The sequence below is a fragment of the Macaca thibetana genome, chromosome 4 (assembly GCF_024542745.1).
Source record: "Macaca thibetana thibetana isolate TM-01 chromosome 4, ASM2454274v1, whole genome shotgun sequence".
NCBI classification, from domain to species: Eukaryota; Metazoa; Chordata; class Mammalia; order Primates; family Cercopithecidae; genus Macaca; species Macaca thibetana.
The window spans coordinates 33,999,793-34,019,940 of record NC_065581.1 but is presented as its reverse complement, the minus strand read 5'-3'; the positions used below and the strand labels follow the sequence as shown (position 1 = coordinate 34,019,940).

Here is a 20,148-nt window from a genome sequence, read left to right as displayed (position 1 = left end):
ACGACATATCATGAATAACCCGACATTTTCTCCCCATTTCCAACGCTGATTTTACATTATTTCTAGGCCTCCCTCCCCAATCTATTTCCCTTTTTCTTCTACACTCCTGATAAACAGACACACAGAACTGCAGGTTTCAAAGAGGAAAAAAGCACGTTTGTTGTTGGTAGGAGGGCGTGAAGGGGAGGGTTCTTCACCTTCTCCAACACGTTGTATAGATGGGAAGTTGCAGGGCAATAGAAAAGGCAGCAGATGGGGGCGTGTTTTGCCCCACTCTGTACAATATAGAAGAATCTCATATAGATACTTTGTATAAAAGCCACGTGTCCTCATTTGTGTCCTCTTGTTGGCGGGCTGGGCTGGGGATACTGGGGGACAAAGAAGCTGGGGTGATGGACCAGGACACAGGGATACCCCATGGTCCCCTTCCTCTGGCTGTCCCCTGGTGGGGTCACTTTGGATCCTTGGTGGGAGCATAGCACAGCTCCAGTGGCCGGGACACCTTCCAGAATTTCTCATTCACCAGCTCCAGGGTCAGCGAGCCATTCAACGTCTGAGGAGGGAGTAAAAGGGGGAGGGGAGGAAAAGAGAGAAGAAAGTTGGAGAAGATGGAAAAGGAAATGAATGAGAGGCAAAAGGTGGAAGGGAGGAAGAAAGAAAGAAAAAAGGAATAATAAAAGGGATGGGGCAAAAAAGGACACGGATGATGGGAAAGGAGAAGGGACATAGAAAGAGATGGAGAATATATAGGGGAAGAGTGCTGATGAGTTAGACCAGGTTCATGGTTCTATGTGGCCCAGATCACCCTCCCTCCTCTCCCCTCTTCTACTACTGCCCTCAGAAGCTCTCACCGTGAACGCCCCGCCTCCAGGTGCGATGTAGATGGTGTACTGCTTTTCACTGACGCCCTCCAGGCTGGGCAAAGCAGGCTCCTCAGGACCGTCACCTCCTCCGGCACCCCCGCCCTCCCCGCCACCCCCATCAGGTCCTCCGGTGTCAGAGGCGCCCCCTCCAGGCCCTCCTGGCTCCCCTGCTTCCTGCTGCTGCCTCCGCTCAAGGGCAATGCGCAGGGCCAAGTACTTGGAGAGGTGGTCCACTGTGGCATTCCCAGTTGTCTTCACATACCTGGAGTGGGAGGGAGGACAGGCTTAGAGCCAGGACGCCTCAGATGGGGACTGGAGGTAGGGGCTTTCCAAAATGGATTCTGGGTTGGGGTAGTATTTTGGGTTTGGGCAAAGCCCACTTCTGATGGAAATCTGTGATCTTTGGTTTCTCAGTGGCTGGGGGAAGGACAGGGCTCCTCACCTAGTCTGGCAGTATTCTCCCTTCTCCACGAGCAGGGGGTGGGGCCGGAACACGAGCTCAATTTCTCCACCTGGCTCTGGGGGGCTGGGGGCCCCAGGAGGGCTTGGGGGGCCCAGCGTTCCCCCTCCCAGAGTCCCTCCCCGGTCACCAGAGTCTTCCGAACCGGCACCCCCACCCACCCCACCAGCGCCGCCTCCCCCTGTCCCTACACTGCTCCCCCCTGCACCCCCTCCACGGGGTCGCTTGGGAGCAGGGCCTGGGGCAGAGTCAGGGGCGGAGTCTGAGCTCACATCTTCTCCATCCCCTTCTCCCTCCCCAGGCTCTCCTTCCCCCCCACTCATCGTTGTGGTCTGATCTGACCCGGGTATCGGCCGCCTCACACGCTGGGCCCTGTAGAAGCAAGTGATTAAGGTTAGAAAGCATCCAGGATAAAGGGCTTACACTTTAAACTTCAGAGAATTAAGAGATAAGAAAAATCCTCATGATGATACCTAACATTTATTAAACACTAACTGTGTGCTAAGCACTCTGCTAAGTGTTTTGCACCAATCCCCTCACCTAATACAATGAATCCTATGACACAGGTAATTATATTATCTCTATTTTATGGCTGAGGAAACTGAGGCTTAGAGAGGTTAAGTAACTTGTTAGCGATCATAGGCTGACACCTCTCAAAATGTGGTAGCAGCACAGACATCCCCTGGGAGCTTGTGAAATGCAGACTCTCGGGCCCAACTGTAGACATACTGAATCAGAGTTTGCATCTGAAGAAGATCTACAGGTAATTTGGATACACATGAAAGACTGAGAGATGCTGGCCTAGGAGGTGATTTAACTTCCAGCAGTATAAATCCAGAGCTTATTCTCAAAATCGCTCTACTGTTCTAACTTCTAGAAAGTCAAGAGGTAAACTGTATTTTTCCTTCTTTTTTTTTTTTTTTTTTTTTTTTGAGACTGGGCCTTTTTCTTTCGCCCAGGCTGGAGTGCAGTGGTATGATCATGGTTCACTGCAGCCTCCACTTCCTTCCTAGGCTCAAGGGATCCCCTTACTTCAGCCTCCCAAGTAGGTAGGACTACAGGCATGTGCCACCATGCCCACCTAAATGTTTAATTTGTTGTAGAGATGAGGTTTCCCTATGTTATTCAAGGTGGTCTCAAACTCCTGGGCTCAAGTGATCCTCCCATCCTCACCTCCCAAAGTGCTGGGATTACAGATGTGAGTCACTGTGCCCAGCCCTATATTTTTCTTAAGAATAGCAGTGCCAGTTGTTTACTAAGAAACTGCAATTTATACCCATGATTTCCAGCCCTAATGATCAGTCTGTGGTCAGCTCTTAGGATGCTGAGGCTTAGAAGCTAGCAGGCAACAAAGACTGATCCACGGACCCATCCCACCACTCCTGCTTCTCTCCTGACCCTCACACCTGTGCATGGCCTGCATTCGTAGCCCCTCCTCAATGCTGGAGCTCAATGCCTGCTGGTTGTGCAGGCGGCTCAGGCGGATAAGCACTCGATCTTGATGGGCCTCATATTCCTCTCGGCTAGGATAGATCTTAGAGATCAGGGCATCAAAGTTGGGGTCTGGCCGTAGGGATCGCTTGGATACCAGCTTCTTTCGACAGGTAGGACACTCCTTGTTCCTGGGGTAGAAGAAGGGAAGCCCTGAGTGGTCAGTCAAGGGAACTGAAGCCTAAGCTGAACCAAGACCAGTGAGAGGGCCCTAACTTTGTACCCCTTCATCTCATCTCAAACATGTCTCTCCTATTACCCGCTCCGTAGGGCTGTGACAATGCAGTCAGAGCAGAATCTGTGGAGGCACTCCTTGGTGGTCATCGTATTCTTCAGCATGTCCAGGCAGATAGGGCACATGAGTTCTGAATGCAGTGACCGAGGGGAAACAGCAATCTCTGTGCCATCCATTATGGCTTCCTGGAGGCATCAGTGAGTAGAAAGGTGGTGTGGGTTAGAGGGAAAGGGGTTTTAGAAACAGCAGCCCATAAAATAAGAGTTTTGAAAAATACAGTGAGAAGGCAGAATCTGGGTACCCATGCTGGTCTCTATTCGAGACAAGAATTCTGAGAAAGAGAAGGACTGATGACTTGGAGCAAATGGAGAAAAGACAGACTTTAGTGTCCATTAACTAAGAGTAGGAGCTTTGGAATAGGAGGATCTGAGGTAACTAAGTGGCCTAGGAGTGAAGATGGCACAAATCTGTGGCTGAGAAAAACTATTCGACAAAAATTTTTAAAGTCCTGGTGCTACCTGTATTAGAACCCCATAGGGTGCCTGTTAAAAATTCAGATTCTGAGAACCCAATCCACTACTGAATCAGAATGTTGGGGAGCATGAAGCTCTGCTTTTAATAAACTCGCAAGGTGAGTCTTATATGCACTGACTTATAATACTGAATGAGGAACAGGGAAGGTAATTTTTGTGTTTGCGATCTTTCAAATGAAGACAATAATACTTGCTCCACCTCTCTGGCAGGACTGTTTTGAGGATTAAATGAGGTAAATGCGAAGTGCTTTGGAAAGATTAAGGTGATTCAAAGATAGGGCCAGGCAGGGCAGAATAGAGCAAATTATGGAAAAGAAGCTGTGTGATGGGGTCTGTGGATGGAGGGGTTTGCGGGAGGGGGTAAGCCTGAAAGGGAGAATGCCTGTCACCTGCGGGGTCCGGTGCAGCTCATACAGACTCAGTTCCCACGTTTTGCTGGCATTCTGGGCATTCGCCGGCGTCGTCATGGTGACCGGGCACAGACCCCCCCCCCACCAGGGCTCTACAGCCGAGGAGGAGGCGAGGAAGGCTGGGGGTGGGGGAAAGGGGAGGAGGGCGTTAGGGGGGCCGCCCCTCGCGCAGACCCCGCCCCTCCAGAAGCGCCCCTCTCCGCCCCCGCTCCCGCCCCCGCGCCGGCACTGCCCCTCACCCAGCTCCAGCCGTTCGCGCTCCCGCCGCCGCCGCCGCGCCTCTCTCTAGGCCCGGGCTCCTGCGCCAAGTTCGCTGGGTCCGCAACTGCTGCTCAGACAGCAGCTCCCGCCACCGCCGCCGCCATGGCCCGGGCGCTGGGGCCCTACGTCACTTCCGCCTGCTCCTCCGCTACACCCGCCCCCCCGCCGGCGGAGACGTCACCCGCCATTCGCGGCGCGGGTGGGATGGGACGTGGACGCCGAGGTTCTCCCGCCCACGGGACGAGCTCGTCCCACGTGAGGATCCTGCGTCCCGGGAGTTCTGCGCCACTTAGGGAACCACGGTCTCCGCCCCCGGCCCAGCACCGTCGCGCGGCCAACAACCTTAGCCTCGGTTCCCTTCCAGAGGCCCCCACCCAGGGCCTCAGCTCCAGGGGGCGGGGCCTGGAATATCTGGGACCCCAGGAGGGGACAGAGGGTTCGTGAAAAGGGCTACCTCCCCCACTCTGCGTACCCTGGCGACTCTGGGGATCAACCCCCCTTACTTCTCCGTAACCCCCATTCCAGGATTCCGTGGAAAAAGGCTGCAAAAGATCCTCTGCCGCTTTTGCCCTCTAGTCCAGAGAACGCACCTAGGTCCCGATGTGCTCGGGATTCCCCTTACCACCCTGGGGACTCCCTCCACCCTCCACTTTGGTTCTCCCTAGACCCTCCGACCCGCTCTCCCCCTCGAGGTTTGGGGGCGGCGGCTCGGGACGTCCAGACTCAACTCTCGGCCAGAGCCATAGACTCGAGAATTGCGTTTGGACAATCAGGAGCCGCGGCCCGGGGCGGGGAAGGGAGGGAGGCGCACGGGAGGAACGGGAGGAATGGAGACACCACGCGGAAACAGGGACACACACAAGATGGGGCTCCCATTGGGGAGTGGGGGTGCGCGTGTGGGTGGGGTACACAGGGTCAGAATGTCTGGAGTGGGAAGTGGGCAGAAGCCTCTTCCAGGACTCTAAAGTAAACGAAGGGGATGGGGAGGAAAGAGAAGAGGAAGGGGCAGAGCGATCCCCATTGAGTGTAGGGAATGAGAGGGATACGGAGCGAGGGGGTAGGGGGCAGTTAGAGACCCTGATGGACGTCTTGTCCCCGCCCGAGCTGAGGCTCCCGGACTTGGGCTGCGGCTGCCAGGGGGTGGCCTGTCTCTGGGACAAGGCAGCAGTGGGTGCCCTCGCCCCCCACCCCAGTTCCCCCCTACTTCCCTGTCCTCTCCTTCAGTCCGTGGCCAGTCCTTATGTGGGCGCCAGAGTCGATTAGCGCAGACCCCCCTCCCCTTCCTCCTCCTCTTTCCAGCCCCCTCCCTCCTGCTCTCTCCAGCCCCTTTCATCGGCTGGTTCATTCCCCTAATCCTGGCCCCCTCCCCTAATCCCCCCCATCCGACCCCAGGCCGGCTGCAGCTATTGTAAGGTGGAGAGAAAGGGGAGGGGGGGACTCAGAGAAAGGAGAGGGGTGGGGGAGGGCCACCTGTTCCAAGACCCCCTTTCAAGGCCAGACTGGACACCAAGATGAGGCCATGAACAAATCAACCTTGGGGACCATAAGAACCCAGGGAGTTGGGGGGAGGGGACTGGTGCTGCAGAACCAGTGGAAAGGGGTGATGCAGAAACCCCTCCCTCCAAAAAGACCCGGAGTGTCACGCATACACAGTGACACACACTCTTTCCTCTCACACCCGGCGGCGGGGGTTGCCCTGGGAGACCAGGCAGTGAAAGGGAACAATCCTTCGGGAAAGGGAAAGGAGGGGGAGGTGGGGAAGGGTCTGAGGGCTTGGACACAAGAAGAACCGGAGGTGGCAGGGAAGAGGATTTGGAATTTATTAGGGTCACAAGCACCCCTGCTTCCCATATTCAGCATTCCTGAGCCATACACTGCCACCCCTTTTGTAGCCTGGGAACTTAGAGTCCTCATCAGCAGGAGGCCAGGCAGAGTGATGGGGGGGTGAGCAGAGTCCAGGGTCCTTGAGGCGGTTACATGAAAAGACCTCCTGGGAGGGGCAGAAACATTTGGACAGATGCATGGGTGGAGAGACAAATGGGCTAGGGGGTGCCCACTTTTGTCCCTGGCCTTGGGGACCTCTGCCCTTCCCAGTGGCTCCAGACTCCCCTTACTTGCTTTCTCATATAGTCTGGGTTCTACTTCTCTGCCCTGTCCCTCCCCATGCTGGCCTCATACCAGTGACTTCCACTGAGGCCCCTGTGATGTATCCACTGTCTTCAGATGCCAAGAATGCGACCACATCTGCCACATCTACGAGAATGGTGGGGAGAGGGCAGAATCCTGCTCACTCCTATAGACCCAAAATAGCTATAATCTCCCACCAAAGACATCCCTCCCCACAAACCTCTCCACAGACACCAACCACCAGTCCCGTAGAAAATCCCAAAACCCTGGGGATCTCTTCATTCAGGCCCCCTTCCCAGGGACTCCTCTCCATTCAGTGCTCACCCTCAGGGTCCCCCAAGTATCCCATCGGGATCATTTCAGTAATCTGTAAGGAAATACTCATGTGGGTGAAAGCTGCTTTTATGGATTTTTTTGAAGACTGAGTCTGTGACCCTTTTTTGTTTTCATTCCTCATACATTCATTGAATATTTAATGTTTGCCAGGAACTGTGCCCAGTATTCTCTCTCTGTGAAGCCCAGAGAGATTGAGTCTCTGAATGCTTATGCCCTCCACCCACAGCCTCCTACCTTGTCCACCACTTTCTGTGGCACTTTCTGTGTCATGGGTGTTGCAATGAACCCTGGGAGGACAGAGTTACAGCGGATCCCATGTCTGTGGGAAGGAGAGTGGCTGCTGATTCTGGAGAAGGCTGAATGCTGGTCCCTCCTTCAGACCCCCCAGGTGCTCCCCAGCACCCTCAAGCATCTGACCAACCGTCCAAGCTCCCGGGCTGCAGTCTGGGTCAGCCCAATCACTCCAGCCTTGGATGCTACATAGTTTGTCTGCCCCATGTTCCCCACCTATAGGTGAGTCAGAGATGTGGAATGAGTCAGGAGTCTCAAGGAGGAGTTCTCCTCTCTATGCCACTTGGCTGGCTGACCTCGTCCAACTCAACCTGACCTTTCCTGTGATGCTACTAATGTTGATGATGGAACCACGACAACCACTGGACACCAGGGCTTGTGCTGCAGCCTGAGTGACTAGGAAGGTACCCTGGCGGGAAAGGGTAACAAGGGAGAAAAGATCAGCTGGGGTGACAGCCCTCCTTCAACTCCCTCTCCAGGCTAAGGGGGCCAAAAGTAGCAGGTTCAGAGATCGCCACCTTGAGGTTGACAGCTATGACTTTGTCCCAGTCATCCTCAGACATGTGCAGCAGAAACTCATCCTGGGTGATGCCCGCACAGGACACAACGACAGATGGTGGGCGAGAAAAGCAGGCCTATGGGAGGGGGAAGTTACGCATCAAAACGCCCCCCCGCCAAAAAGCCGGGGCAGTGGAGGTAATATTAGAGCTTTAGAGGGGTAAGGTAGCCTGGCGTTCACCTGCACTTGTTCCAGCAGGCGCCTGGCGGCTCTGGCTTCAGACACGTCAGCCTGGAAGGCAGCGTGGTTCCCTCGGGGCGGCCCCTCCTTGTTCCCTGGCCCGCCCAGCAGCTGCACCGTCTCCTGTGCCGCTGCCCCGTCCAGGTCGCAGGCAGCTACGGTGGCCCCCTCTCCGGCCAGGCGTACACTGACTGCTCGGCCGATGCCGCTCCCCGCACCTGAGGTAGGACAGAACACGCCGGACCGGGCAAGGGGAGGAGGCGGCAGAGATCAGAGGTCACAGGGCAGAAAGTTAGTAAAATGTGGATAAGGGGTCAGAGGTCACAGCAGCCGCGGACTCCAAGGGCAAGCCCCTGACATCACTCCAACACCCCAAACCGCCCCAGGAGAGAACCCCCTCAACCTGTGACCAAGGCCAGTGCGGAGCGGAGCCGGTTCTGGAGCTGAGACGCCATTGCGGCCTGTGGGTGGGTGGGAACCCCAGCACTAAGCCAATCCCAGCGCAGAGGGGGGTGTGGCCAGGGCAAAGCCGGGGCCAATCAAAGACCCGCCAGCCTTAGGCCATCTGTGGCCACCAGCGCAGGCCGACCTCCCACTGCGGGGGCGTGGCCAGACACTGCTGCTTAGGGGCCCCGGGTGCGGAGAAGACAGGGGGCCCCATTCCCCCCAAAAAGACAAAGACTGCATGTGGGGCGGAAGATCGGAGGACTTTATTTCCGGTTGCCACCCCTCCCCCTCGAGTGGAACAGTGATATAAAAGGAATAGAAACAAAAAAAATCAGGCCATGAGATTACCAACTAACCCTCTCCCACCCCCATCCCCCGGAATCACTCCCAAATTAGGACACATGATTGATGTCTGATGTTTATCCCCGACTCCTCCTGTTACCCTCTCTGTCCAGGACTCTGGTCTTCTCTGAAGCCTTCACCGACTGGTGGGAGAAAGGGAACTGGACCTTGGAGAACTTTCTGTATGGCAACTTGGTTCTCCGAGAACAGGTGGGGTAGGGGACACCAGGTAAGCTGCCATCACCCCCTCTCCCTTCCAACCTTCTTCATGGCCCCAACATGGTCAAGGGGTGCCCAACACTATCATCCCTCTGGCCTCTCATTCTCACTGCTCCAGCCTCTAAGACTGCCAGCCCTTGAAGGCCCTAATGCCAAAGTAACCATTCTCCCAGTCTACAGTTCCTTCCTTTGGCAGATGTCCCTGGCCAGGGCCCCCAACCTCTACACACCACTGACCTGGAGTTAGGGGTAGAAGTTTGGGGCAGGAGTAGTTTATCCCACGCCTCACTCGAGATGGGCAATCAGCACCATCATGACAACTCCCCCCAGCAGCCCCAGCACCTCCAGAAGTGACTGCAATGGTGATGCCTCCCTCAGCAGCTCGGGCAACACAGACACTGTTGCTACGTAGATAAAGCCACCTGCAGTAAATGGCAGGACCCAGCCAGGACCTGCACCACCTGCAACTTCACTGCCCACTGCTCCTCCTTCAGTGAGAAGGGCACAGGCTGTGCCTGCCAGTGCCCCTACTGCTGTCAGTAGTTGCAGACGCATTGCCTGATGGGCAGAAAAGAGAAAAACGCACTCACCAATAGCTAAATATTATCAGTGGTTTAGAAGTGGCTGGTGGGGTATAGGTATAGGGGACATGGATTTGGAAACTAAACATCAAAGTAAAAAGAGAGGAGGGGGCAGTCTAGAATAGACAATTTCTGAAAAATCTTAGCGATCAGAGGTCCTTTCCAGACTTTCTGATTGAGTAGGCGTGTGTGTGTAAGACTCCACTAAACCATTCAGATGGTTTATAGACCACAGTTTAAGAAATACTGAGCTAAAGGACAAAGTAACCAGAACTTCTTTCCCCTCATTTCTAGAGGACTTGTCAATGACAGTATGAATTGTTTGGAACTAACAAGAGGCTGTTTGGGTTTAGGGTGAGTGAGGAGAAATAAAGGGTTTGAGGTAGCTGTGTTTGGCAGACATCACCAACCTGCTTTTTGCTGCAGCCAGACTGGACCAAGATGGCAAAGTCTCCGACCTCATGGGGCACTTCATGTAGCAGGACAGTCATTGTGGTCAGGATCCCTAGCCCCCGACCCCCTCGAAAGGAAGCCCCAATGGCCAGACCATCAGTGAAGTTGTGTGCCAAGTCAGCAGCCAGATTCAGGTACCCTGACACACGCAGATCTTGTACAGGACGAGAAGAGAAAATGATCAGAGGCCTCAATCACCACTTGTTCAGTCTTGGTCAGTTATTCTCACACCTCCCCTCAGAGACCACTTCACACCCAGTCTTTTTTTTTTTTTTTTTTTTTTTTTTTTTTGAGACGGAGTCTCACTTGTTCACTGCAAGCTCCGCCTCCTGGTCACGCCATTCTCCTGCCTCAGCCTCCTGAGTAGCTAGGACTACAGGCGCCCGCCACACGCGCCGGCTAATTTTTTGTATTTTTGGTAGAGACGGGGTTTCACTGTGGTCTCGATCTCCTGACCTTGTGATCCGCCCGCCTCGGCCTCCCAAAGTGCTGGGATTACAGGCTTGAGCCACCGCGCCCGGCCTTACACCCAGTCTTTTAGTGTTTCCGAGACACCTGCCATTACCCACAGCACATATTCCATGTGATTTGTGATGATGTCCCTTGCCCAAATTTATGACCAACTCTGGCCCTTACCTAAGCCTCTTTTTTCTTCTTCAGCATTCTGAGGTCTCACTGGCCCATCTTTGGGTACCGTGCTCCCTCCTCGCCTCTTCTGAACCCCCCCTGTTTCCTTTTCTTCTTCTTCTGAGCTCTGCTTCTCCTTGGTAGAACGCTCTGAGGGAAGAAAAGAGTTAGTCAGCGTGGAGAACAGATCTTCCAACATGTCCTCTCCCTCCTGAGGGCCGTAAGATGAGGAGATTCTGAGGCAGGCAAGTCAGCTTTCGGGAAAGTTGTTCCTGGGCTCACCTTGTCTTCCATGTCCATGACTTCCATGTGTGTGACTGTGAGCGTGTCCATGTCCATGACTGTGACCATGTCCTCCTTTCACATGTCTCACAAATTTCTCCACAACAAGAAAGGCAACAATTCCACTGAGAACCCACAGTCCCACAGACAGAATGGGGCCCTGGCCTGGGAATGGAGGCATTGAGACATTAAAGGAGATGTGCATTACAGACTCCTCCTCCTCAAGTGCAGGAGGTGAGGAATAGGGAGAGACAGACCTTCCCCAGCACCCCAACTCCCATCCCCATCTGTCTTTTCCTCACCACTGTGGGAGTGTCCATGTCCGTGTTGCTCCAGAGTGTGGTGAGAATGAGGTTCTGGAAGATGGGGGGGAAACCAGATGAGGGAATATCTGACACAAAGGGTGTGTATTTGGGGGAATATCGAAAGGTCAGGGATCATAAAGGAGAAAGAACCCTTTTCCCCCAAAGAACAAAATAGGTTAGATTTGAGGTAGAAGTCAGAGGTTACTTACCAAGAGCATGAGGAATGAGGTGCAGGAAGGCATCTCCCAGGAGGCCACCGGAAGCAAAACTGAGCAAGATCTGAAGTAGAGAGCGATGCCGGGGGGAGTTTGACTCCACGGGGATAAGGAAGAGGACAAAAAATGGAGCTGCTGAGATCAGCACTGTGGCCCCCAGTGCCTGGTGAGGGAGAGTCAGGGTCAAGTACTGTGGTGTTTTCCAACAATCCAGAACCAGCCCCTCTCTCTCCCATCCCCTGGAGACTCACATAAGCCCAGAGAGTGACAGCATCCAGGTCCTGCTTGATGCCTGGAGCCCCAGACTCCCCATAGCCTCCATGGCTATGCTCATGGTCATGTCCATGTCCTCTGTGGAAGAGGCTCTCATGGGAGTGGCCATGGCTATGGCCATGGTGTAAATCCTCATGTGAATGTCCATGGTCGTGACCGTGGGTATGTCCATGCCAGATGCTCTCGTGAGTGTGGCCATGGCCATGGGCATGGCTGTGTCCATGGTGGAAATCTTCATGTGAGTGCCTGTGACTGTGGCCATGGAAGTCCTCTTGCAGATCGTCGTGCAGGTCGTCATGACCCGCGAGTCCAGCCACCAGAAGCCCCAAGGCCGCCCAGGTCAGCAGTCCCACGGCCACCCAGTGGGGGGCCCCCAGGCCTCTGGCCATCACGCTGACCAGAGGGACAGAGACAGTGACTCCACTTGACTCAACTCTATACCTACACAGGGTCAGCTTTACTCCAATAGCGCCCTCCGTCCACCTCTATGGGCCGCTCTCCCATTCCCTTAAGTTCCCACCTACCTACATTGTTCCCAAGACTAGTTCTCTTTATCCCGAACCCCCTCCCGGATGTAGGGCCCTGGGACACTAGTCTTTCACCAGCCACTTTACAGACTCTCTGGGCCCTCGTCTCTATGACTCATTAGGTAAGGAAAAGGCCTAGAAAGGATGGTAGAGAAAAACAGAGAATTCTCACCAGCTCCGGGATCCTCTCCTTTCCCGGTTTGCTCGGACGTGGCAGTCCCGCCTTTAGCTCCCGCGAGAACAGGAAGTTCCGTTCCACCTTCGTCCTAGTGCCTTTACCAATATGGCGGTACTCTGGTAGCGACGAATCCATCCTGCACTGATGCGCATGCGCGAGTGTGGAGGTTATTTGAGGGGAGGGTGGGCGAGGCGGGCTAACAGGCCGGAGGAGACCGCCTCCTCGGTTTCCAACTAGACGAGGGGGCGGGAACTCGCGCCGAGACTTCCCGTCTGTACAAAGATGGCTGCCACATTGGCGCTGTCATTTTGGTACAGAGCAGAGCGACGGGCTTAATTCTACCCAATCCAGGCCAGAGTCTTTCTCTCAGGGGCTTCCTCGTGCTCAGCTACTCCTCCGATCAACCCCTGGGAATCCCTGGGAGCTCTTCGGTATCCCTACTCTCAGCCAGGGATATGTCTTGGGCCGCTCGCCCGCCCTTCCTCCCTCAGCGGCATGCCGCAGGGCAGTGTGGGCCGGTGGGGGTGCGAAAAGAAATGCATTGTGGGGTCGCGTCCCGGTGGCGGCGGCGACGGCCCTGGCTGGATCCCGCAGCGGCGGCGGCGGCGGCGGTGGCAGGCGGAGAACAACAAACCCCGGAGCCGGAGCCGGGGGAGGCTGGACGGGACGGGATGGGCGACAGCGGGCGGGGTGAGTGTCCCAGCAGAAGGGCAGGCGAGCCAGTAACCGCGTTATCTGCAACCCCTCCCCCACACCCTCCTCTGGTTTTCCTGGCGCTCCCGCCCCCTTGTTTGTAAACACGCGTCCCCTCCCTCCCGAGGGCCTTAGCACCCTCCTCCCCGGGGCGGGGCGGGGAAGGGGAGCTTCCGCCCTCCTAACCGTGACCGCTTGAGGCCTTGGGCACCGGAGGTCGCGGGCGTGGGAAGGGCACGATTCCTCTTAAGCTTCAGAACTTTGGGCGTTTAAAGGCAGATCCTGCGTCGTAGGAGGGGTCTCTCCCGCCTATCTCTTTCCCCTGCACGCTCTGGCTACCTGGCTTTACGCTGGGAATAGAGGGGCTCGATGGTCTACCCCACGTGTTGCCCCACCCACGAGACAGGTGTGGCTTTAGGATGACCTGGTATTCAAATAGATCGGTTGGAAAATTTTCCTCACCTGAACTATCCTCCTCTCCTTGTCACCTCCCTCCTCTCACCACAATGAGGAGTTATGCTGTGTTTTTTTAGCCAGTCAAATATAGCAGTGGGGGGTTGTATATCAATTTTAGTGACACTAATGTTTATTAATAAGTTCTGATAACCCACTACCATCGGACCAGCCGGAGTTACACAGTTGTTTGACAGCAGGGTGTCTCTGGACTTGGGGATGGGTGGAGTGGGCTGGGTCCGGCACGGTGGGGTATTAGAGAATTAAAGTCTCTAGTTGGATGTTTGAAGACTCATTTTCTTTTTTTGTCTCTTCTGTCTCTTTTGTGTCTGTGTACGTGTACATACCCCTCCCTAAGACTCCCGAAGCCCAGACAGCTCCTCCCCAAATCCCCTTCCCCAGGGAGTCCCTCCCCCTTCTCCTCCTGGACCACCCCTGCCCCCTTCAACAGCTCCATCCCTTGGAGGCTCTGGGGCCCCACCCCCACCTCCGATGCCACCCCCCCCACTGGGCTCTCCCTTTCCAGTCATCAGTTCTTCCATGGGGTCCCCTGGTCTGCCCCCTCCAGCTCCCCCAGGATTCTCCGGGCCTGTCAGCAGCCCCCAGGTGAGAGGTTGTGACCAACTTACTGCCTGGCCACTTTCGTTTTCTTGTTTTCCTTGTAACCGAGGATCCATATGTGAACTTCCCCATGGCCCATTGACCTTCCAATTCTCTAATCTTGTCAGTCCTGTGGTCTTTGTGAGACCCCTTGCCTTTCCTGAGGTGACTGATGTTTCAGTGCATGCTTCCTCCCCTAAAAGAACCCTAATATTCTTTGTTTTTGTGTGTGTGTGTTTTGTTTTGTTTTGTTTTTTGAGATGGAGTCTTGCTCTGTTGCCCAGGCTGGAGTGCAGTGGCACGATCTCGGCTCACTGCAACCTCTGCCTCCTGGGTTCAAGCGATTCTCCTGCCTCAGCCTCCTGAGTATCTGGGATTACAGGTGCCTACCACCACGCCCAGCTAATTCTGATATTCTTGATGTCCTTTTCATCTATCAGTGATTTTCTGCCCTTTTGGTCCCATCTGCTTTCCCAAGACACCTGCCCTTCAGGGTCACTGTGTTGCACAATTTCGGGGGGCCTGTTTATTCTCTTTGGGGTTGTGCTCCAGGGATGGCCCTTCACATAGACTGCAGTGTAAATGATGCCCTCTGGAATGTGCACTGCAGGGCCTTGCTTAGTGGTAGGGAATGATTTCCATCACTTCTGTGAGATTCTCCTTCCCAACAAGTCTTCCTGTGACTTCCCTATTTCCCCCATCCCAGATTAACTCAACAGTGTCACTCCCTGGGGGTGGGTCTGGCCCCCCTGAAGATGTGAAGCCACCAGTCTTAGGGGTCCGGGGCCTGCACTGTCCACCCCCTCCAGGTGGCCCTGGGGCTGGCAAACGGCTATGTGCAATCTGCGGGGACAGAAGCTCAGGTATGGGGCTCAGAGGATGAACAGAGAGGGAGAGTCTGGGCCGTGTATCATCACCTGTGGGATTCCCAGGGCTTATGGGGTTTGGTCAGAGCAAGTGACCTGGGGGAGGCTTGATGAGAGTAAAGAAACTGAAGCTGAGATGTAGGATGCAATTGGGGGGAAGGTCAGAGGGAAAAGGGAGTGCCTGTAGGGTTTCTGAACAGTGGGGAGACTGGGACTGGATCATCACTCAGCTCCTGGTTCCCTATCTCTGTATTTGGCAAACGGAGAGGACTTAAACTTTAAGTTTTGCTAGGGGGAGATTGGAAAGAGACTAAATGGCGAAGCTGTCTCCATGCAACCTTCTTATTGCTCCTCCCGTTTCCCTGTAGGCAAACACTATGGGGTTTACAGCTGTGAGGGTTGCAAGGGCTTCTTCAAACGCACCATCCGCAAGGACCTTACATACTCTTGCCGGGACAACAAAGACTGCACAGTGGACAAGCGCCAGCGGAACCGCTGTCAGTACTGCCGCTATCAGAAGTGCCTGGCCACTGGCATGAAGAGGGAGGGTAAGGACCTTCCCTACCCAGGTGTCTTAGACCACATACCCTTCTCCCCTGTCCGACTCAGACTGTGTACGTCTCTGGAAGGTTGGACTGTTCTCTTTCCTCTAGAGGGCGATATTTGATTTCTCTCTCCCTTTGCAGCTCTCCTCCCTGTTACCCTGTTCTGGCCCTTCAGTTTCCTTCTTAATGATTAGGCCTCTGTGGCCTGCACCTGTGACCCCTCCCTAGACTGGTCCTAGGATAGAATAACTTTTCCTTACCCATGATGGGCTGTCTCCCCATTTCTAACCTAAGTAGTTCCTCCTCTCTTTGATTCCATGGACCTTCTCTGGTCTTTGTTTCCTGTTATCTGTGGTCTTTCCTCTAACTCCTGGGACTCTGACACTCTTAAGCTTACAGACTTTACTGAAGACCTCAGGGCTTCCCTTCCTTCTCCATCTTATCTTCTTAAGTCAGATTCCTAGGATTCTGAGAGACCCTTTAGAGTGCATCTTGGTCAAAACGCCCACTTTAGAGAAGATGAGCCTGAGGCTTGGCTTTCCCAAGGTCATGCAACAAAGGAGTGGCAGGCAGGTTTGGGATCAGAACCCACATCTCTGAAGACCTAGGCCAGTGCTCCTTTCACTGCCTATTTGTTGAGTAAGAAGAGCACAAGATTTGCACTCAGACACACTTAGATTAAGTTGTATGACCTGCTATGTAGTATATGAATTTAAGCAAACTAATCTCTTTGAATCCCAAGTTCTTCATCTTTAAAAATGAGAATAAATGCTTCCAGCATCATTATGATAATTGAATAAATGTTAAAATGTGCTTAGCATGTTTCTTGGCATATTTTATTTAAAAAAAAATTTTTTTTCAATCAGCTTTCTCAGGCATGTTTTTTTAACCATGTAGTAGGCTCTCCATTTAAATTCCTCCCTAATTCTTTTACCTACCTCACCTTTCCAGACTGACTTATCTGCCCTTTTATAACCCTTGCTTCAGGGCTGCCCCCAGTCCACCCTTTCTAGTGACGTCCCCATTCATATAAATATCTCCCAAGGGCCATGAGATCCTGATGAGGCCAAGTATATTTGTGGAACCCCTTCATGGATGGCTGCTGACTTTCCATTTTTTCTCTCCCGCTTCCCCCTGCAGCGGTACAGGAGGAGCGTCAGCGGGGAAAGGACAAGGATGGGGATGGGGAGGGGGCTGGGGGAGCCCCCGAGGAGATGCCTGTGGACAGGATCCTGGAGGCAGAGCTTGCTGTGGAGCAGAAGAGTGACCAGGGCGTTGAGGGTCCTGGGGGAACCGGGGGTAGCGGCAGCAGCGTGAGTGTTGGGGTCAATCTACTCCCCTTGGTGATGGGGGTTGGGGGAGGCAGTCTAGGTCTGTTCTATATCCCCTCCCCCTCCTTTCCCCTCATAACCTTCGTAACACTACTTGGGACTGGAAGTGCTGCCAAACAGGTCTTTCAAACCTCTGAGGTGGATGTGATAGCTCCTTCTGTCTCCAATCCCCAAACAACCCACTGGCAGAACCACAGGCATGTCCCAAATAAATAATTGTTTGCACGAATGCCAGAAGAGAAGCCTGACTTACAGGGATTGGTTTGGATGGGGCTCACAGGAAGACTATACGTAAGGAGGGGTTGTCAAAAGCCTCTTACAAGGGGCTCCCAGCGTATCTCAAAATCTTCCGTAACTCTTACCCCTGTCCCCTGCAGCCAAATGACCCCGTGACTAACATCTGTCAGGCAGCTGACAAACAGCTATTCACGCTTGTTGAGTGGGCGAAGAGGATCCCACACTTTTCCTCCTTGCCTCTGGATGATCAGGTCATATTGCTGCGGGCAGGTCAGTGACCTTGGATCCCTTTGACCTCTTGACATTTGACCCCTCTTTGACTTCCCAACCTTTAGTGACCCCAGTGGCCTTACCTTGTGTACTCGGAGCCAAACTTGCTGACCTCGCCACCTCTTTTCTCCTTTTCTTCTACTGATGTGCTTTGAATCCCTTGGCCTGATTTCTGGCTCCTGACCCTTGCTGCCCCACCCAGGCTGGAATGAGCTCCTCATTGCCTCCTTCTCCCACCGATCCATTGATGTTCGAGATGGCATCCTCCTTGCCACAGGTCTTCATGTGCACCGCAACTCAGCCCATTCGGCAGGAGTAGGAGCCATCTTTGATCGGTCAGTGGCCCTCGGCTAGGCTGGCATGTAGATAGAGGGGGTGGGGCTATAGGCTGGTCCGTGTCCAAGGCTGGCTGAGCTGTGACCTTTGAGTGACCTGCAGGTCCCTCTCCAGGGTGCTGACAGAGCTAGTGTCCAAAATGCGTGACATGAGGATGGACAAGACAGAGCTTGGCTGCCTGAGGGCAATCATTCTGTTTAATCCAGGTAAGAGGAGGATTACCTTTGTCTCTCAAGGCCAAGGCAACCTTGGAGCCTCCTCTTCTCCGAGACTCCTAAGTTACCCAGCTATCCCCCTCAGTAAGACCCTCAACCTGGAAATCTCCCAACTGGCCAAGGAAAAACCCACATCCACGGATCCATCCCACAAACCCAGTGGGCCCTGCTTCCCTTGCCAGGCCTCTGGTAAAGGGCAAGCAAATGCAGCCCAAAAGGGGCATCCTGTGACTGACATCCACACGGCCATCCTGATTTGGTTTGTCTTCATTTCTCTTCCTCCTCTCTTCCCTGCCATCCCAGATGCCAAGGGCCTCTCCAACCCTAGTGAGGTGGAGGTCCTGCGGGAGAAAGTGTATGCATCACTGGAGACCTACTGCAAACAGAAGTACCCTGAGCAGCAGGGACGGTGAGATGGGGCTGGGGGCACTGAGGCTCCCTTGGGAGTGGGGAGTGCGATGAGGATGTATTTAGGGCCCGTGTGCTTCCAGCTCTCAATCCCCCTCTCCCACCTCCACTCCAGGTTTGCCAAGCTGCTGCTACGTCTTCCTGCCCTCCGGTCCATTGGCCTTAAGTGTCTAGAGCATCTGTTTTTCTTCAAGCTCATTGGTGACACCCCCATCGACACCTTCCTCATGGAGATGCTTGAGGCTCCCCATCAACTGGCCTGAGCTCAAACCCTGACGTGGTGCTTCTCACACTGGAGGAGCACACATCCTAGAGGGACTCCAAGCCCTGGGGCAGGGTGGGGGGCCATGTTCCCAGAACCTTGATGGGGTGAGAAGTACAGGGCAGAACCAAGAACATAAACCCTCCAAGGGATCTGCTTGATATCCCAAGTTGGAAGGGACCCCAGATCCCTGTGAAGACTGGTTGTCTCCCTTCAGTGGCCTTGAGTCTCTGAATTTGTCGGGGTCTCCCGTGATTTGGGGTGATTTCTCACCCTCTGTCCTTCCCCCAGCACAAAGCACTGGCCCTGCCTCCAGGACCTTGCTTCCTTCTCATCTTGCCTCATTTTGCTTCCCATCTGAAGAGTGGAAATGGGGAACTCCCCCAGAGGTGGATATTGGGGGGCAGGCCCCCCAAACTGATGGACATGAGAGTAGGGCCTGACAGGCCTTCCTCTTCTCAAACCTGGCAGATGGGGGCCTCTCTGGAAGAGGGAGGGGCCCTGTTACTGTCCAGAGTCTCTTTTTACACTTCACCTCCTTCTGCAGTCAGACTGAAATATAAAAAAGGTGGTGGTGGTGGTGAAGGGGCTGGTGGAGATGTATGAACCGATCTGCTATTTTTAATTTCCTCTGAGGATAGAGACTTGCAGTTAGACTCAAAGAAGTACTGTACTTTCCCAGGTTGACTAAGAAATGCCAGTGGTGGAGGTGGGTGTTTGGGAAAGGCAGGGCCCTGAAATGGCCTGTCTCTAGGGCTCTCCAAGCACTAGCCTTCCCAGCTTTCCCCCTCTCCATCTCTTCTGTCTAACTTGGGGAAGGGGCCTGGGCTGTGAGGACAGGGCCCCCACAGGGGATGTTTTCCTGAGTGTAGTCCCGGAGGCCTTCCCTTCACAGCTCTCCTCCAGCCCTGGGCACATAGCATAGGTTGGGGACACAGGATCCTGGCCTGAGAATTGAGGGGAGGTGGCCAGCCCGCAGAGGTGGGGTGCTGGGGCTGCATGATTTTTGCCCTGCGTCCTTTCTCTTTGGGGCTCCTTTCCCCTCTCACTCATACATAAAATCGCTTTCAAATTAAAATCGCTGTTTTCTGGACTGAGGTGACTGTATGAGGATGGGCAGCGCCGTTTCGGGCTTGGGGGGGTATCCGGTTGGGAGCTCCGGACGCGATCCCTGGACGCTGCCACCGAGGTTCCCTGGGGCCCAAGAGGTGGACGCAGGGTGGGGGACACAAGGCAAGCTTTGTCTGGGGAGGGGGGAGAGGGTGTGCCAGGCTAGGGGCGGGGCCGGCCAGAGGAGGAAGGGGGGCGGTGGCTTCTCAAAGGCGCCTTGTTCGCTCGTGCCCTCTCCGCGCCAGCGGGCGGCGGCGCCTCGGCTCGCTCCGGCCTTCCCTCCGGCCGCGCTGCGGGCTCCGGGCAGACCCGGCGCCGTGCCTGCTCGTGGGGGCGCACTGGGCGCTGAGCGCTGCGGGCTTCTCAGGCGTTGCCCGCCAGGAGGCGGCCCACGTCCCTGAGTGACCCCATTTCCCTGGACTCTTCCAACCAGAGTCAACTGCTCGCTCATCTTACCACTGCTCCCCCTCTACCTGGGCCCTGGGACTCCCTTACCGCGTCCCCCATGTGCATATCCTTGGACCTGACTATCCTGTGTTTGTCGGTGGGTTCCGGTCTCTGGCCTCTTGCTCCCCGTAGAACACCTCCCCACACATCCCCCGCCCCAGTTCGTCGCTATCTATAGCC

At 54.7% G+C, this 20,148-nt stretch overlaps 6 protein-coding genes across 12 annotated transcripts in view; 2 read left to right on the top strand and 4 right to left on the bottom strand.

Moving 5' to 3' along the window:
- RPS18 (ribosomal protein S18) overlaps positions 1 to 20,148 on the bottom strand; it is a 111,627-nt gene that overhangs the window by 65,033 nt on the left and 26,446 nt on the right. The window contains exon 1 of one of the 4 annotated variants that reach the window (XM_050787867.1): positions 5,627 to 5,631. The exons of the other annotated variants lie outside the window; for them this stretch is intronic. The gene's annotated coding sequence lies outside the window, so the exon portion shown is untranslated. Of the gene's footprint in view, positions 1 to 5,626; positions 5,632 to 20,148 lie in introns of those variants that run through there. 4 annotated transcript variants of the gene reach the window in all.
- Positions 135 to 4,362, bottom strand: RING1 (ring finger protein 1). Of its 2 annotated transcripts, XM_050787773.1 has the most exons (7): positions 4,232 to 4,362; positions 3,972 to 4,111; positions 3,074 to 3,234; positions 2,730 to 2,945; positions 1,306 to 1,695; positions 852 to 1,125; positions 135 to 553 (listed from the first exon to the last, which is right to left on the bottom strand). In XM_050787773.1, the coding sequence occupies exons 2-7, from the start codon at positions 4,047 to 4,049 to the stop codon at positions 452 to 454; spliced, it is 1,221 nt and encodes a 406-aa protein (XP_050643730.1). In that variant the 5' UTR covers positions 4,050 to 4,111; positions 4,232 to 4,362; the 3' UTR covers positions 135 to 451. The 2 variants fall into 2 exon arrangements, with proteins under 2 accessions (XP_050643730.1, XP_050643731.1); XM_050787774.1 differs by lacking the exon at positions 2,730 to 2,945.
- On the bottom strand, positions 6,050 to 8,215 carry HSD17B8 (hydroxysteroid 17-beta dehydrogenase 8). Its single transcript, XM_050787818.1, has 9 exons — positions 8,150 to 8,215; positions 7,747 to 7,964; positions 7,526 to 7,642; positions 7,324 to 7,416; positions 7,138 to 7,223; positions 6,951 to 7,035; positions 6,705 to 6,747; positions 6,432 to 6,506; positions 6,050 to 6,243 (listed from the first exon to the last, which is right to left on the bottom strand). The coding sequence occupies exons 1-9, from the start codon at positions 8,199 to 8,201 to the stop codon at positions 6,227 to 6,229; spliced, it is 786 nt and encodes a 261-aa protein (XP_050643775.1). The 5' UTR covers positions 8,202 to 8,215; the 3' UTR covers positions 6,050 to 6,226.
- The window catches only part of SLC39A7 (solute carrier family 39 member 7), a 40,143-nt gene continuing 28,429 nt past the window's right edge, over positions 8,435 to 20,148 (bottom strand). Inside the window, exons 2-9 of the mRNA XM_050787694.1 lie at positions 12,190 to 12,259; positions 11,469 to 11,883; positions 11,212 to 11,380; positions 11,000 to 11,053; positions 10,698 to 10,862; positions 10,425 to 10,565; positions 9,746 to 9,942; positions 8,435 to 9,312 (exon numbers count right to left, since the gene is read on the bottom strand). Of these exons, the coding sequence (XP_050643651.1) occupies positions 9,040 to 9,312; positions 9,746 to 9,942; positions 10,425 to 10,565; positions 10,698 to 10,862; positions 11,000 to 11,053; positions 11,212 to 11,380; positions 11,469 to 11,879 (1,410 nt within the window). The 5' untranslated portion in view covers positions 11,880 to 11,883; positions 12,190 to 12,259 and the 3' untranslated portion in view covers positions 8,435 to 9,039. The remainder of the gene's footprint in view (positions 9,313 to 9,745; positions 9,943 to 10,424; positions 10,566 to 10,697; positions 10,863 to 10,999; positions 11,054 to 11,211; positions 11,381 to 11,468; positions 11,884 to 12,189; positions 12,260 to 20,148) is intronic.
- On the top strand, positions 12,275 to 19,504 carry RXRB (retinoid X receptor beta). 2 transcript variants are annotated; one of them, XM_050787667.1, is made up of 10 exons: positions 12,275 to 12,885; positions 13,700 to 13,947; positions 14,648 to 14,804; positions 15,176 to 15,355; positions 16,493 to 16,665; positions 17,061 to 17,190; positions 17,393 to 17,525; positions 17,641 to 17,732; positions 18,045 to 18,150; positions 18,265 to 19,504. In XM_050787667.1, the coding sequence occupies exons 1-10, from the start codon at positions 12,651 to 12,653 to the stop codon at positions 18,410 to 18,412; spliced, it is 1,602 nt and encodes a 533-aa protein (XP_050643624.1). In that variant the 5' UTR covers positions 12,275 to 12,650; the 3' UTR covers positions 18,413 to 19,504. The 2 variants fall into 2 exon arrangements, with proteins under 2 accessions (XP_050643624.1, XP_050643623.1); XM_050787666.1 differs by having other exon boundaries at positions 17,629 to 17,732.
- LOC126952708 (collagen alpha-2(XI) chain) overlaps positions 19,904 to 20,148 on the top strand; it is a 30,437-nt gene continuing 30,192 nt past the window's right edge. For both annotated transcript variants that reach the window (XM_050787540.1, XM_050787542.1), the window contains exon 1: positions 19,904 to 20,065. The gene's annotated coding sequence lies outside the window, so the exon portion shown is untranslated. The remainder of the gene's footprint in view (positions 20,066 to 20,148) is intronic.

What these genes read in the sequence shown, in the direction of transcription:
- RING1 (XM_050787773.1), bottom strand. Translation starts at nt 4,049, where the DNA reads ATGACGACGCCGGCGAATGCCCAGAATGCCAGCAAAACGTGGGAACTG. An exon ending in GGAGAATACTGCCAGACTAG is followed by an intron (nt 1,126 to 1,305) that starts GTGAGGAGCCCT and finishes CTCCCACTCCAG; the next exon opens with GTATGTGAAGACAACTGGGA. An exon ending in CTGGAGGCGGGGCGTTCACG is followed by an intron (nt 554 to 851) that starts GTGAGAGCTTCT and finishes CTCCCTCCTCAG; the next exon opens with ACGTTGAATGGCTCGCTGAC.
- HSD17B8 (XM_050787818.1), bottom strand. Translation starts at nt 8,201, where the DNA reads ATGGCGTCTCAGCTCCAGAACCGGCTCCGCTCCGCACTGGCCTTGGTC. An exon ending in TTAGTAGCATCACAGGAAAG is followed by an intron (nt 7,224 to 7,323) that starts GTCAGGTTGAGT and finishes ACTCACCTATAG; the next exon opens with GTGGGGAACATGGGGCAGAC. An exon ending in GCAGCCCGGGAGCTTGGACG is followed by an intron (nt 7,036 to 7,137) that starts GTTGGTCAGATG and finishes TCCTTCCCACAG; the next exon opens with ACATGGGATCCGCTGTAACT.
- RXRB (XM_050787666.1), top strand. Translation starts at nt 12,651, where the DNA reads ATGTCTTGGGCCGCTCGCCCGCCCTTCCTCCCTCAGCGGCATGCCGCA. An exon ending in CTGCGGGGACAGAAGCTCAG is followed by an intron (nt 14,805 to 15,175) that starts GTATGGGGCTCA and finishes GTTTCCCTGTAG; the next exon opens with GCAAACACTATGGGGTTTAC. An exon ending in CCGGGGGTAGCGGCAGCAGC is followed by an intron (nt 16,666 to 17,060) that starts GTGAGTGTTGGG and finishes TGTCCCCTGCAG; the next exon opens with CCAAATGACCCCGTGACTAA.